This window comes from Chiloscyllium punctatum, chromosome 7, assembly GCF_047496795.1.
Source record: "Chiloscyllium punctatum isolate Juve2018m chromosome 7, sChiPun1.3, whole genome shotgun sequence".
Classification (NCBI taxonomy): domain Eukaryota; kingdom Metazoa; phylum Chordata; class Chondrichthyes; order Orectolobiformes; family Hemiscylliidae; genus Chiloscyllium; species Chiloscyllium punctatum.
In genome coordinates this window covers 100,753,565-100,769,950 of record NC_092745.1, presented here as the reverse complement: position 1 = coordinate 100,769,950, position 16,386 = coordinate 100,753,565, and the positions used below count along the sequence as shown (strand labels likewise).

The 16,386-nt window shown below is 38.8% G+C and overlaps 1 protein-coding gene across 2 annotated transcripts in view; it reads left to right on the top strand.

The window, feature by feature from the left end:
* ptch2 (patched 2) overlaps positions 1-15,874 on the top strand; it is a 115,054-nt gene extending 99,180 nt beyond the window's left edge. For both annotated transcript variants that reach the window (XM_072574436.1, XM_072574435.1), the window contains exons 21-24: positions 4,985-5,084; positions 7,484-7,759; positions 8,794-9,345; positions 10,709-15,874. In XM_072574436.1, coding sequence (XP_072430537.1) covers positions 4,985-5,084; positions 7,484-7,759; positions 8,794-9,345 — 928 coding nt within the window. In that variant the 3' untranslated portion in view covers positions 10,709-15,874. The remainder of the gene's footprint in view (positions 1-4,984; positions 5,085-7,483; positions 7,760-8,793; positions 9,346-10,708) is intronic.
* The last annotated feature ends 512 nt before the right edge of the window (positions 15,875-16,386 follow it).

The following is a 16,386-nucleotide window of genomic DNA, read 5'->3' as shown; positions in this document are numbered from 1 at the left end:
CAGGGCGTTTTTTTAAACAGCTCCCCAAGAACGCAGACGCGGCATATGTTCACTTTCTCAGCCAACCGACAGCTCCTCCAATAGCACTGTACTCCCTCATTACAGCTGTGGAGTACTAGCCTGGGCTATGCATGAAGACTCTGATGTGGAGCATGAATGCACACCTTCTGACTTATAAGCAAGAGTGCTACCACTGAACCATGACCGACAGGATGTGGATCCATATATCGCAAACAGAATCAAACATGAAAACCATAGATTCTGTCATGTGATGAAACCCATTAGTTCAGTAATAACACAATTTATTCACAAGAGTGCAAATAAATCAGTTGACCGGTCACAAAATAAATGTTAGAACCAAGTAAAATCCTGAGCTTGTGTTGGCTGTATTGCAAAGGAGTAGAAGGTGTTTGAAGTTCCTGATGAATGGATTCAAATTAGTTATTTGTACTATCATATTGGGAGAAGATGGACAATGAAAACTTGAATGTGAGTCTGCCCACAGAGTGGTACTTTGTCGAGGAGCAGGGCAAAGATGCGGGCTATCTCTGCTTTTCAGAGAGAAGGATTGTGAAAGTTACATGTTTATAGAAAAACAGGAAAATATATTCTCCCCTCGGTGTCATTTAGAAATAATGAGAAACAGGGAATCTATTTTGCAAGTCCAAACTGTCATTTTTCTTCTAAACATTGAACTAAATGAACCACAAGGTAGACTTTCAGTCAGGGAGGTCTTGTTTAGAGAGCCAGTCAGATAGCGTGGGTTAGTGTAAAGAAGTTGTTGTAAATATTTCTTCTTTGGTGCATGCACCATAAACAGCTGAACAAACTCTGCATTTTTCAGCAAGCCATCCTCAGAATGGAAAAGATTACAGAAAGGATAAACAACGAGATTCTGACATGCTGCCTACATGGAGGTCCTGTACAACAGGCCAACCGATTGATTTTCAGACTGTTGGCTTAAGTAAAATAAATAGAAGATGGTTGCCTGTCTGATTGCAGTAATAGGAGGGCCCCTCTTGTTATGAAGGGCAAAAAGAGGGTGGCAATCAAGGCTTCAGTTTTTTTCTTGGTGTGGGTGATATCAACCAGCCTGTTCAGTTGCCACTTTTGCCAAATTTTGTTGACCCCATATTCACCAGGAAAGGGCAGTGCAAATAGATTAAATATTGTAGGAAAGGCCCCTCTGGGAGTCATAGCTAATTAAACTGACTGAGCCTTAAGAGTCTGAGGGAAAGTCGTTGCACTACGATTATTCTCCAAATTTGATCAAAATTGTGGGAGTACTCAGGGGTGTGGCAACAGGCTGAGGCAAAATATCTACGTCCTTTCTACTTTGAATTAGCAAAAGGCAAACACTGAGGCAGCTCTCATTACAAAACCCAGCAATGTGGAAAATTCAATCTGGTGAATGTTCTGGCAGCAAATGAGGGAGACAGTAAAATTTGAGAGAGTTGTATTTGGCTGAAAAAGGAGAGTAGCTGAATTTGTTTTTCAGCATTATCAGCAGGAATCTTCTGCTAAATGATTTATCAGCAGTCTTGGAATCCAGGACCACAACTATACTTGTTTTAAAAACAAAGTGAGAAGGCGATTGGCACAAAGAAGGGGCATATAGATTGGGTTCATTCTGCTGTGACCAATGCTTTTCATGAAATTAGCGATAGAAATTACCCAGCCTCGTAAGCAATGGCTTCAAAAGGGTATTTTCTGCTGATACCACTGGCCTTTGCCCAAAATAAAATCCTGCAAGAGATGCAAAGGCCCCTTTAACAAATGGTAATACAAGAGCCTGCTGCTCCCCCAAACGTATGTAAACAGAATCAAGCCACAGTGGAAACTCACAAGCCAAAAAAAAATTGTTTTCAGTGAGGCGGGGAGACAGATCCTGATGCTCCATCAGAGTTGCGTGCCATTCCTGTGAATTCCAACCAATGCATATTGTTGCTTATCTTAGTGTGCTGTTAAATAAACACTTGGCCTTCCGCTGCACACATGGGGCTCAGAGGCTTTAAAGCAGAAAAGACTAGTAGAAAGCTTACTGCTGTTCTGCAGCTGTGCTCAAGTTTCTGGTTTGTGGCAATTGCTGTTCTCTAGTCTACTGCACATTTTAAAAGATTAAGTGTTCTTAAGTAAAGGTGCATTGAGATCAATATTAAACCAAGCAATAAAAAGAATATAAAATTCACCATTTGCTTTATTTCATCTCTTTTTCTGGTGAGGTATTAAATAGAGCCCCTGGTTGACCTTTTTCACAGATAGATGCAAAAGATCCCAAAATCTTAGCAGGACTTATACACTTAATGGTAAGGTCCTAGAGAGTGTTGCTGAACAAAGAGACCTTGGAGTGCAGGTTCATGGCTCCTTGAAAGTGGAGTCACAGGTAGATAGGATAGTGAAGGCAGCATTTGGTATGCTTTCCTTCATTGGTCAGAGTATTGAGTACAGGAGTTGGGAGGTCATATTGCGGCTATACAGGACATTGGTTAGGCCATTGTTGGAATATTGCATGCAATTCTGGTCTCCTTCCTATCGGAAAGACGTTGTGAAACTTGAAAGGGTTCAGAAGATATTTACAAGGATGATGCCAGGGTTGGAGGATCTAAGCTACAGGGAGAGGCTGAACAGGCTGGGACTGTTTTCCCTGGAGCATTGGAGGCTGAGGGATGACCTTATAGAGGTTTACAAAATTATGAGGGGCATGGATAGGATAAATAGACAAAGTTTTTCCATGGGGTCGGGGAGTCCAGAACTAGAGGGCATAGGTTTAGGGTGAGAGGGGAAAGATATAAAAGAGACCTAAGGGGCAACTTTTTCACGCAGAGGGTAGTACGTGTATGGAATGAGCTGCCAGAGGATGTGGTGGAGGCTGGTACAATTGCAACATTTAAGAGGCATTTGGATGGGTATATGAATAGGAAGGGTTTGGAGGGATATGGGCCGGGTGCTGGCAGGTGGGACTAGATTGGGTTGGGATATCTGGTCAGCATGGATGGGTTGGACCGAAGGGTCTGTTTCCATGCTGTACATCTCTATGACTCTACATTTCAAAGAAAAGTAATAAAGTTCTCAGCTAACATTTATCCCTCAATCAAGCATCACCAAGAATAAATGATATGATTATTCATATTTGTGAGATTGTAATGAGCACCAATTAGATGCTGTGTTTTCCTCCATTACAAGTAGAAGGACCCAATATTTTGTAAGGTGCTATTTAATTTCAATTTCTGGATTAGTGGTGCTGGAAGAGCACAGCAGTTCAGGCAGCATCCAAGTAGCTTCGAAATCGACGTTTCGGGCAAAAGCCCTTCACTCCTGATGAAGGGCTTTTGCCCGAAACGTGGATTTCGAAGCTCCTTGGATGCTGCCTGAACTGCTGTGCTCTTCCAGCATCACTAATCCAGAATCTGGTTTCCAGCATCTTCAGTCATTGTTTTTACCTCGCTATTTAATTTCAAGCTTATTCCTTGTTTTTCCAAAATTAGCCTTGGAAAGTAAGGTGAATTGGTTTAAGAAGGGAAAGTGCAGTGTTTAAGTCCCAGACAATTAAAGGCATGGCACCAGTGATGGGCTGATTTAAACTGAGGTTGATTAAACAACCAGAATTGAAAAAGTGCAGCTATCGCAGATGGTTGTCAGTCTGGAGGAGGCTAGAGATCGAAAAGGGATGAGAAGCCTTGGTAGTATTTGAAAACAAGAATGAGAATTTCAAAACTTCAGGAATTGCTGAACCAGGAGGTATGTAAGTGAGCACAAAAGTGACAGAAACTTGGTATGTGTTAGGACACAGGCACAACAATTTCAGATGACCTCAAGTCTGTGCAGGGTGTAATGTGGGAGGCTGATCAGGAATACTTTGGAATAATCAAGTCTAAAGGTAGCAAAGTTATGGATGAGGTTTTCAGTGATAGATGAGTGGAGGCAAAGATAAAGCTGTATAGTTTTAAGAAAATGGTAGTGGCCTGTTATAGTGACAAATCCATGGGTCAAATATGATACCAGACTCCTTGCATCACTAACAGGGTTTGAAATGAAGATCCCTTCACTTGGATTCTGTACATGAAGATGGTATACTATGAAGATACTCGAGTTTTCTTACATATAGAACCAAGTCTCTGTCCTTCTCTCACACACACATATACTCACACAGTGCAGGAAGTGCCAGGACCGTAATGATAGATGAGCCTGCCACTGGGAATAGAGCTAAGTCCTCTGCTGAGGAATTCCACTTGAAATCGAGCCAAATGCCTTAATTCTTCCAAGTACAGTTAGGAGTTTCTGTGGAAGCCTTTTGCGCTGTAATTAATGTATGCCTTCAGACCACAGGCCTGAAACAGGAAATTGGCCATAATGGTTCACAACCTTTACCAATTTACTTACACAGCAGGAGATGTAACTCATAGATGACCTTGGGATATGCCACCTAGTTGCACATTGCTCAGTTAAAAGATCTGTGACTACAGAACATTCAGAGGGAGGAGGCAGAATGTTTACAGTAGATTGGAGTTAGAGGTGGTAACAGCCCCATGTTGTTTGAAACATAGCTTCACATCCCAAGGAGCTGGTCAATATGGACAGAAATCAGCAGCTTCCTTTTTTCTTGTGTCCCTATGAACCACACAATGTGAGCTTAGTTTTCTGTTCAGTTGCCAGGCAGATTAATGCGAGCCATTTAATTACTTCAGCTGTTTCCCTGCTCCCTTGTATACTAAACCAGAGATAACTTCTATTCAATTCATATAGTTTGTTATCTTTGGCATTAATTAATTCCCTTACAAAATTGTAATGGTTACACCCTCGCTCTACCTCTAAAAACCCACGAATGACTTTGCTGCTGAGTACTTTTGACTTTGGGGATGCTAGATAACCTTGGCTTGGAACGACCAGATTTGTGGCTAACCTTATTGAACATAAAGTCTGATCAGAATAATAAAATGAAGTCGAATGAGTGGTCACAATGTAAATTCTTGTTCTTCATTTGCAGGTACTTCTTTGCTGTTTTGACCATACTAACAGTTTTGGGTATCCTTAATGGTCTCGTTCTACTTCCAGTTTTGCTGTCCGTTGTTGGACCCCCTGCTGAGGTAAGCAGAGCAAAGTCTTGATTTATTGAACCTTCTTAGGTCTATTGACAGAATTAGCCAACCTTGAAACATAATTCTTAATTAATTGGGTTAGTGATTTATTGTGACAAGCATTATCTCGCGGTAGAGTTTAACTCCAACCTCCCCAGTAGGCTTCAGAAGAGAAATTTAAAAGCCCTACTGTGGATGTTAAGGTGCACTCCCAAACCCCTTCACTCTACTGCGCCAGATGTATCCAGACCCTGTCCCCAGTCTGAGTACTGGAGGTCAGTGTTCACAGTATGATTCTTCCACAGTGGCTTATATTGGCAAAACTCATACTGTCAATACTGCAGAAACTGGGTTAATTTTTTTATTGTCAGTATTTGTTTTTCACTGGCTTGCCCCACCTCCTGCTAGGTTTTCAAGCCACTTTCACACTATAGCATAACAACTCCTTCCCTTATTGACCTAAACAGCAATGGATAGAAACGGCCGCAAAGATAAATGATGTGTGTTTGGATCTGACTAGTGCTTCAAACTAAATATACAAGGCTGATTTACCTCAGGGGCTTGGACATTTCCATCTGCTCTGCATCGGCTCCAGACTTACCCTAATCAGTAAGAGCGGGTTTCATTTGACTGGGTGCGCAGAGAGTTAAATGCAGGAAGCTTATTTTCCTAATGATGGAGGCACAAACTCCCTGGTTCAGGATTTGTGCCTGAAAAGCTATCTCTCAATTAGGAATTGCTTGAAATTAGGAATTTCTTCTTTGACAATTTATTATCCCCTTCACAAAGAACACAATCTGACATAAACAGTTTTCCTTTAATACTGTCTGATAGACACAAACCCTCGGCTTGACAAACATTCTTTATGGCTCTTTCTTCAATAGAGAAACTGTGTACTGTATAGTATTATATTCTGTGGTGCCACCTCACATCTAATGTAGCCCATGCCCCTCACTACAGCAGTAGGTACATTGATTTTTCAGTATAATATATTCCACGTTTGATACAATTAACCCAATCTGTCAACAGCTCCATTGTAAGAACAAACTCAGATGAAACACTTTCAATAATACAGTTTGTGCCTTTTCTAAGTTTTAGATTTACTCTTCTGTGCTACCTTATCCTGGAGTCCTATGCTATTGACTCTATTCGAACTTTGTCTGAGTATTTCCCATACAGGAAATACAAATTGATTTTAAAAGCATGTTTGCATTTTATTAACAAGATTTAGGTTCTCCTGCATTGAAAACTGAATTTTGTGTAACATAAGCTTCACCCTGTAAAGATAATTAATATAATTGGAAGCAGGCCCTTTTAATATGAGTTACAAATTCATGTTTGTTGTGAATCTGCACCATCAGCACAGCAGTTGGATTGAGTAACTGAAGACCAAAATTTTAATCTTGGGGTTCACTAGACTTTCCTAGTTTGTGATCTTATCTGAACCCCTTAATTAGACTAAAACCTCATCATCCATTCCCAGGAATCCATTATTTTGCACACAATATGAAAGCTGTGTTAACATTACTATCTGTAATCACTTCAGACTACCGTATCTATTGCGAATAATATACTGCCATAATGATTATTTAGAACATGCAATGACTGACTTGATCACCTTTCCTTGAGTAAAATGTTAACAGACTACTACAATCTTGTTAACATACAACTGGACTAAGAGGAGGCTTGGAATTTGTAGTATTCCGATGCAAAGTACCCATCATTGATGGGATATAGGTGCAAATTCCCAATACTGCTCATTTCCCAAGTGCTACATTGTCATTGTGGAGTGTTGTGCCTAGAGCACGCTCGCATAGTCTCACGCAGTTCCACAAATAGAAACCATGATCACATATTTTGGCTGCACTTGTTTTGCGATGTTGGGGTTGACTTTCCTTAAACCTTTCACACTTTGCAAACTCCAGAACTAGAGGTCACAGTCTAAGAATAAGGGGTAAGCCATTTAGGACTGAAATGAAGAAGAATTTCTTCACTCAGAGAGTTGTGAACCTGTGGAATACTGGGATTGTATGATCAGCCATGATCATACTAAATGGTGGTGCAGGCTTGAAGGGCCAAATGGCCTACTCCTGCACCTATTTTCTGTGTTTCTAAGGCATTCAACTGAAACCTAATGTTATGCAAGAAGGGAAGTTTCACCAGATAAACTTACTGTGCCACTTAACACCTCCCTTTGTCCCCACCCCTACCACCACCACTGCCAGACCCCTCTCCCAGCACCATTTTCAGGAGTAAGACAGATGTGTATCTAAAAATAAATATTAATCAGACATGGAGCATAATCAGAGGTCCAGAGACGTCTGTGTCACCAATCTCACTGAAGAATGGTAAACACATAGGCCAAAGTTTATTTTCCTTCATTAATCTTTTCAATCCTTTGTAAATAGATTACACCTGCAGATCGAGGCAGTCGTTTGCCAACTCCTTCACCCGAGCCAATTCCACCACCCATGAATCATCATGGCTTCTATGTCCGTTCATTTCCACGTCAGCAAAGTACTTTTTCTGAATCCTCGGATTCAGAATATTACTCAGAGACCACAGCGTCTGGGATCAGTGAGGAGGACCTGCCACACTTTGACCAGAGTGCATACATCATCCCACCAACCCACTCACGGATACTGGTGGAGTCGGGAAGCGATCCTAACTTCCCACGAGTCACAGTAAGTGCTGTTCTTTGTCATTCAAAGCACTATCAGTTTGTCATTGGCCTTTTGACATCAATTAGTTAATGATATTGACCATGGCCTTTAGTAAAAGGCCAAAATAGAATTTAATTTCTTCCCTTCTTTGGAACAGGACTAACAAAGTATCTTACTCTCTCGACTATACACATAAAAACCAAGATGACAATGATATTGATATATTCTCATGTCCCATATTTATTAGTCCACATTTGCTGTCAGTAACAGCTTTGAGGATGTATTTATACCGCTTGGATTATATTAATTCAAGAAAGTAGCTCACCACCACCTTCTCATGGGCATCTAGAGATAGGCAATAAATGCTGACCTAGCTTTCCGTGAACAATAAATAAAGAAAATATTGGATTCAGAAAAATGTATTTCTACTCAAGCTGATTGTTGGGTGAAAGACCTACTAGCCAATATTTTGGGGATTGGTAAAGCAAAAATGGCCTGAGTACTTCTCTGTCTCATCCTCCCCTCTACTATGGCACTGCTCTGCCTTAGTATGAGCAATTGCTGATATCCAAAGATATCTATATGCTTGGTAACCTTGCTATAAAAGGTGAGAGTTACATTCCAAACCTGTTCCTGTGAATTATATGTATGAGGGTAGGGATGGAAGAATGGCTAGGATGTACCATTGGATGCTAGTGTAGGGAAATTTCTCTTGAAGTAACCAATCATGCATTTTACTTTGAATAATTATTAAATAATAAAACATCAACCTTTAGTGCTGTCTTCACAAGGTTAAGTATCTTAGTATCACTGTCTTTCAGGTTCCCTATACAGAGTCAACATCGACCTCCGCATCCCTAATATCTGATAAGGTGTAAGCTTTTAAGGCCTTTATAATACTTTAGACAACTGCTTGCAATGCTAGGTTGCCAGTTCACCATAAGCACTTCAAGTAAATTAGGGATGGTTAATAAAAATAGCATTTTCTAGATTGTCCGATGAATAACTAAAACAAATCTGATACAGTAATTCTTAACAGTAATTTTCTCCAACAGATTGTGAAACCATACAAAGAGCTTAATGATTCCTTTTCAAGGAAGAATCACATAAACTCAAAAGGACAACCTCAACCTACTGTGGATTCTGTTAGTTCTCAACTAGCCTGGCAAGAACCTAAAGACTTACAACAAGCAACAGGAGAAGGGGGACACATCTCTAACAATGGTCTGCACAGTAGGAGTGCTGTTCAACCTATCCAACCTGTCAATTCCTCTAGGGGTCAACACAGGTCTCGGAACAACAGGACTCACCATCCGAGGACTACACTTCCAGCATACTCAACCAGTGTGCCTGGATCAAGCAACCCTTTCACTACGGTGACTGCCACGGCATCAGTGACACTGGCTGTGCACCCGGGTATACCACAGACATTTAAAGGGTACACACATGAAGGGTTCGAGGACAGTGAGTCAGACTGCTTCGAGGAACCGCACATAACCTCCTCATATGTGAATCATCAGAAAACGACAGACTCCAAAGTGGAGATTTTTGAACTACAGGATGTTGAATGTGAAGTAAGGAGCAGAGAAGCCTCGAGAAGGCATTAGGTGAGTTTTTTCTTTCTTTTTAATGGAAATGCTCCACAATAACAATTCAAACACAGAATCAGAATTTATTTTGACCCTAAGTATCATATTCAATATATTTGCTGACCACACCTTGTTCTTCCTACTTTTTTTATATATTATGTCACCATTTCTCATTGACTTTCCTGGTATATCCAACAATGATCTGCTTTCTCCCATCTTCGTGATGGTTTGCTGCATTTTTCATGGAGGGGTGAGAGTCACACTATAGAAAACAAACTATACCAGTGTTGCTCAGTGTTTAATGATTCTGATGTTCTTGCAGGATGTACAATATTGGATTGCATGTACATCTAGCGTGTACTGAGTCCTGTCCACAAGCTCCCTCCTCAGAGGAAGAGGTCTCAATTGTTTCTTGTGATTGTGACAACATTGTCAGTAACCATTCCTTTCAAGGTTCTGGGATCATGGCTTAATTAAGCTTAATGGTCAGCAGCTGAACAGGCCAGATAGGACAGAGCTTTTAAAATCCCAGGCTGAGAGCATCTATCTAAACTGTATTTGCTACATTTTGGAAAGGCATCAGTTCCCCTTAGAATCTCCTCCTGATGTAAAATCTCCTGTTCAGTTACATACTGTGTACTTCCTTCATGGAGTTGCAAGTGTGTCCTGAAACCTCAAAGCAATCCAGCATCTGAACCCCACAAGAGGTCATTGTCAGGTAGATCAGCTCGTTCAGCATTATTGGACCTCTTATCAAATCAGACGGCTTCCTAGTCTGTTTAGCTTAATGAATCTCTGGGTATAGTTGCTCAGTCAAGTGAGGCAGCTGGCCAAAGAAAAAGGTTTCTTGATGTTCTCTGACTAATGTTATACACTGATTCAGTCTTTATATCTGGCTGTTTTAGTTTGTATTTGGTCTTTTTTAGTTTTGCTGACGGCATTTGTCCCTCTGCCTATGTTCTGTCAGCATGGTGTTAAAGTCAGTTGAAGTGCAACTTAATCAGAATCGAAGAAAGATTTCCTTGCTGATGAAAATGCACAGGAAAGTTTGCCTCTAAACAAAACAATAGAATTTTTCAATAACTTCAAACTTACACTTTAAAAATGATTAAATGTACACTTTAACAGCAATCAAATAATTCTGATTGCAATAATAGGGATTCAAGAGAAAAGGAGACAGTATTTTAACTTTTTTCTCTTTGTAAATCTGTGGGTTAGTTAAGAGAATAACATAATTTGTTTGGACATTATAATTTCACTGATTTTAGATGGTGAAACTCTGATTAACATAATAAGTGATGATGCTGATCATAAACATAGGTTGTAACGTTTGTTCTTGGCTTTATGTTAACGATACTTTTAATGTTCACCTTATCTGCAGGTCGCCTCACATGCAAGTGGCAACCAAAGAATGCTAACATTCCCTCCACATCCCGATGTCCTTCAGCTCAAGAAACGTGTAAAACTGCCTATGTACATAAACTTCATGACAGAGACAGGAAATTTATATTAAAATATTAAGTTGCCGTTTAAATATATTTTAATACTAAAAAACAAAACAAACCTATTTAATGATGTACTGTATACTTCTGTATGATATACTGTGTAAAGCACCAGAAAATTCAGAGGCAGAGTTCTAATGAATGGTAAGATATGTAGTCTGTGTACAATGAAGAGAGTTTTTGTATCTTTGGGTTCAGATAAGTGATGATTGCTTGATTATTTTGCTGCTACTCTTTTTAAAACTTAATAGTTTATATAGATTAAAATTCTGCCACCACATCACTCCTTTACTCTGCACCCCCCACCACCATTCCATCACGACTTTCTTTCTATGCAAGTACCTAGTTACATAGAATAGAATCCCTACAGTTTGGAAACAGGCCCTTCGGCCCAACAAGTCCACACTGACCCTCCGAAGAGTAACCCATGCAGACCCATTCCCCTACATTTAACCCCTGACTAATGCACCCGACCTACCTAACCTGTACATTTTTAGATCTTTACCATGAATGATGTTTTACCAGTTTCAACAAATTATCATGGTTACCAAAGCAGTTTGCTTTTCTCACAGGCTTATGTATGGGGATGCCCAGATTGTACTGTAATGTTGTTAAAATTTAGTTTAGGACCTAAACTGAATCCTTTTTTTTGAAATGTCATCTTTTTTTTCAAACACAAGTTCAAGAGTTCATAAAGACAGCTACCTGCCATAGTATAAAATGATTTTTTTACCCTATCTCCTCCAACAATGATATTGTGAGCAATCTAGCAAAGTGTACTGTAATTACAGTGTGACTTAGCCTGTGGGCCAGACTATTAAGAGCATGCGGAGTAACATGAAGTTAAAGTCAGGCATTATGATGAGGATTACAGAATGCAATTTCAAATAGATGAGCTGTTACCAATTATTGGGCATTTAGAGCAATTATAGCAAGCCTCTGAACATTGAATACCAGACACAGTAGTTGAGTCATACAGAATAGCAAGGTTCCAGCTTCAATCCTGGTCTGTGTTGAGTTAATTGGTACCGGCCAAGGCCATGGTGGGAGTAGTCAAATTAATCTCAGTGCTGTTGAATTATGGAGGAGACAATACTAAAATTTATTTTTCCTTCTCAGAGTACTGACTCATTGGTAAGGTGTGCTTCAGTAGATGCCTTTAAATAGCCTATCCATATGATTGCTCTTCAATGTGTGAAATGTGACAGTTGGGTGAGAATAAGCTATTAGACATGATGGCCATAGTTACACTTGATTCTGTCCTTATCCACATGCACACATCCAGAGCTTGCTGAAAAGCTATCTGAGTCAGAAGTCTATAAGGAATTGAAAAAAAGCAAAAAAAAAACCTGAATGATGGCCTAGTGGAGATCTTTAAAATTTTTCAGGGTAGATAGATGTTTCCACTTTCAGGGCAGTCTGAAGCTAAGGTCTATAATTATAAGGTAGTCACAAATACATCCAGTAAGGAATTCAGAAGATGTTTTACTAGGGAAGGATGAAAATGTGGAACCTGCTACCACACGATCAGATTGGGTAGAATAATTAGATGCCTTTAAGGGGAAGCTGGATTAGTACATGAGAGAGAAAGAAATAAAAGTAAATGTTGATAGGGTGAGATAAAGTACAATGGGAGGATGCACAGATGAACCATGAGCTCTGGTAGAGGCCAGTTAGACTAAACTGCCTGGTTAAGGAGAATTCATTGTAATCCCTTCATTAACTGAGAGGAGCTGGGATGAATTATGAAAGCCTCCCATTGATCTTAGCTAATTTAACACAGAAAGTGGTCCAAATAGCTCACTAACCAGTCCGTTTATCAGTTCAGCCATCAGGGCAGCTTTAACTTTTCTTCTGCTTTATAAATGTCAGGCATCTTGGTGTTAACCAGCAGGCAATGAATGATTCTATTAATTGCAGTACAGTTTTCATTGATCATTGCAATTGAGGTTTTGTTTAATTTTGCGCACCTTTCCATTTAGTTGTACTGTTTATATGAGTTTATTAGTGATGTCCTGCTCAAGAAGAATAACACTTTTCATATTTCTGTATTGCCAGTATTGCTTTTGCAGTGCCACCCTTCCTAGCCCAATAAAAATAATTATGCCTGTGAGAAATTGCAAACTTGGACCCATGACCCACCATACCATGTGAATAGTTATTTGGGCTTTCAGCTCAAACAACCTGACCAGTTTTGCTCCAACCATATAATATGTACATATACACAATATACCTGTTTAAGGGTCCTTTCCTTTCTAGAATTCCGCTTTCATTCTTAGTAGTTGTTAGTGTTTGATCTTCCATTTTCTTATAGGGTTTGTCAGACATTGTTTAAGGTACTAACAATTTGTCTAATTTGTAGTCCTGCTTATAAACTACAGCCAAAGCCACACTGAAACCTGTTGTTTTTGACATTCTTGAGTCCTGTCTCCAAATTTAACTAATCTGAATTTTCCCTTCTGTATGACTATATCTCGAAAGACACCTAAGTGAAGCAAACAATGATTTGAAGTGTAGGCATTTTGGTAATCAACCTGCAATCTTCAAAACTGTTACTAATTTCTTTATAGAATAACAAAAATCATAATTTCTTTAATAGTATTGGTTGTGATAATAGTGGTGATTTAAGCCGATTTATCTGTGACCCACTTTGAAAATGCATTAAATCTAATTCTTTAAAACTGAATGATAAAGAGACTGAAGATTAGTTTCAAAAATTGGGTTATTTCACTGTTCCAATCATTCATTATTGCGTTAATGCAATTTAAGTGTTGCCTATGCGTCTTCTCACAGCCATTGTGTTCTCATTGAATACGCAGCTCATTTAAGCACCAAATACTCAGTTTTCTAACCAGACTAAAGAGATTGGAGCCTCATAGCCAGTAAAAATGAATGAATGAATGAAAGTATTTTAATAGTTTTTTTTGCCAGGGGTGTTATATTTATATTTTTGTACAATTTTGAAAAAAAAACGGTGTTTGTCACAGAGGTACTTACCAACAAGGCTCTGGATCTTATGCTGAGCCACATGGTTTGAAATCGTTAGGATGTCCCAATAAACTACATTAACACACATGATGTGCCATTTATACAATGCCATATACTTGAACCCACTAATCCCAACTCTTGACATAACACAGGAGAAGCTGGTAGGGTTTGTAGGTGTGTATCTAACTGTTGCCAATGTAGCAAATGCAAATTTTGTTAGAACAATTTAATTATAAATATATTTGAAATAGAACGGTTGCTTGCTTGAAATTTCAACATTAAGTATCAATTTTCTGAACTTATCTAGATTGATTTGCTTTCTAACTTTATTTTACTTTTTTTTTCCTGCTTTTGAGGCCAGACATTTGGTGCACAGTCTAGTCTGGGTGGCTGTCCATGAATATGGCAAATGCCACTAGCAGGTGAGGCCCATCACTTACAAGAGTCCCTTACAATCTTCACTTTATCTGTTAGTTCCCATCTTTTGTCCCGTCTGTTCTTTGAAGTTAATCATTAAAACAATATCTGCTGGTTTTCAAATTCCAAAAGAAAATTGAATTGATCCTCTCCAATAAGGTCATTTTTTAAAAAAAATTATTTTGAGATAGAAAATGAAAATACAAAATGGAGAATATAACTGGGCATTGTGATACAGTCCAATTTGTTAATGATTTTAAGTAATATTTTATAAAGTCAGCACATTGTGTTTAATTAATACATGTTTCCTGTGATCTCCCTCTCCCCTTGTGGTTTTCAAACTTTTCTTTACACAGGATCCTCCAGAAATACAACTTTTAGATGCCACCTATCCTCAATTCTGAAAAAGTCTTCACTACCCAGATAAACCTAAGTGTTGCAGTTCTTTAATATGCAAGAACAGAAATGGCATACTTGTAGGCTATGAACACTGAAGTCTAATGATCTTACATTACCGTCATTACCTAGATCTCCTGGACCCCAGTTTGAAAAACCTAAGTTTCTAGTCATCTTATACTATCTCTATAGAAAGCTACCCAGGGATCAATTGGCTACAGAACCTGGAATCCCAAGTGATCAGCATTCACAGTATCACTGCAGGAGTAGTTTCCACTCTATGTGAAGAAAGTTTTTGAATGAGACTTTATGCGATGTTAAAGTACAGAAGTGACGGAGCATTGAGAAACCATGTTAAATGTAGATAAACATGGCCATTTAGCCACAGGAATGAAGTACCGAAAGTGACCATTGCATCAGCTTCTACTAGCTCCAAATTTTGCATCTTTCAAACCAGTCACAGGCACAGTTGACGATCCAGAGTTTTAAGGGTTCATCTCTGCGATTTGTCTAATCACTGCCAGTTCAACAAATGCAGGGAACTTTTGTTTATTCTAGAACTTTTGTAAATGTATTTGAAGCAAAACGGGGCTGCTTCAACTTAAAAAAAAATGTAAGTGTACAAATGCTGTATCTGTCTAACATGTGAGGGGAGAAAAGAGAAAAACATGTTTTTTATTGTAGATTCTGGTAGAAAATATGTCTTGTCTCTTTCTGTGAGGTAAAAATCTTGTAAATTGTAGTTACTGTAGCAGGAAAGAAAATATACCCTCCACATGAAAAAAAATCTAATCTGCTCATGTGGGCTATTTTTGGTTGATGGGTATATGTAATCACAGTTAAAATATTGTATGCCATATAAGTTATTTATATAAAATTTTTATTTTTGTAGTTGTACAGAAGTAGCCCTCTGACTGAAGTATATTTTTAAAGAGTAAATATATATTATTATATTATATATTGTTAATTGGGTTCATTACTAAGGTTTGGCGGCACACCTTCTCGTATACACTTGTGCAGAATGAAGGATGTGTACTGAACTGTTACTGTCTGAGTTGTCATCTTGTTTTGTTATGGCTCCTTGCATCCTATTCATTCCTGTTAATTGAGTTGATCATTTGGACATCCAGACATTGTGACCAATAAGCCTGCTCCTTGTGACTGTTATACTGCCATGTTTAGTCTCCCAGCACAATAGGAGATTAACTAACACAATAAAAATAAATATGAACCATTTAATCTAATGGTTGTCCTGTGTACTTTATCGCATTTTCAGCAGATAAACAGTTCTTAAATTTTGAAGCATACTCTATTATTTTATCAGCTGGAATTTTCCTCAAAACATCATTTTAAATTTTCTCAATCAAAAAAAATAATTATTGTTATATCTGTGGGTACTTTTTTCATTCAGAAGAGGTGAGTGTCACTGGCAAGGCTAGTGTTTATTGCCTATCCTTAATTGTCATTGAACTAAGTACCTTGCTGGGCCATTTCAGAAAGGCATTTTACACTCAACTACATTGCTGTCGGTCAGAAGTCACAGGTAGACCAGACTGGGATAGCAGATTTCCTCTCCAAAATTAGATCTTTAATGTACCAGTTTCATTTTGCAACAATCACCATGATAGTGTATTGGACAGCAAAGAAGGTTATCTCAGAGTACAATTGATCAGATGGGCCAATGGGCTGAGGAGTGGTAGATGGAGTTTAATTTAGATAAATGTGAGTTGCTGCATTTCGGAAAAGCAAATTAGAG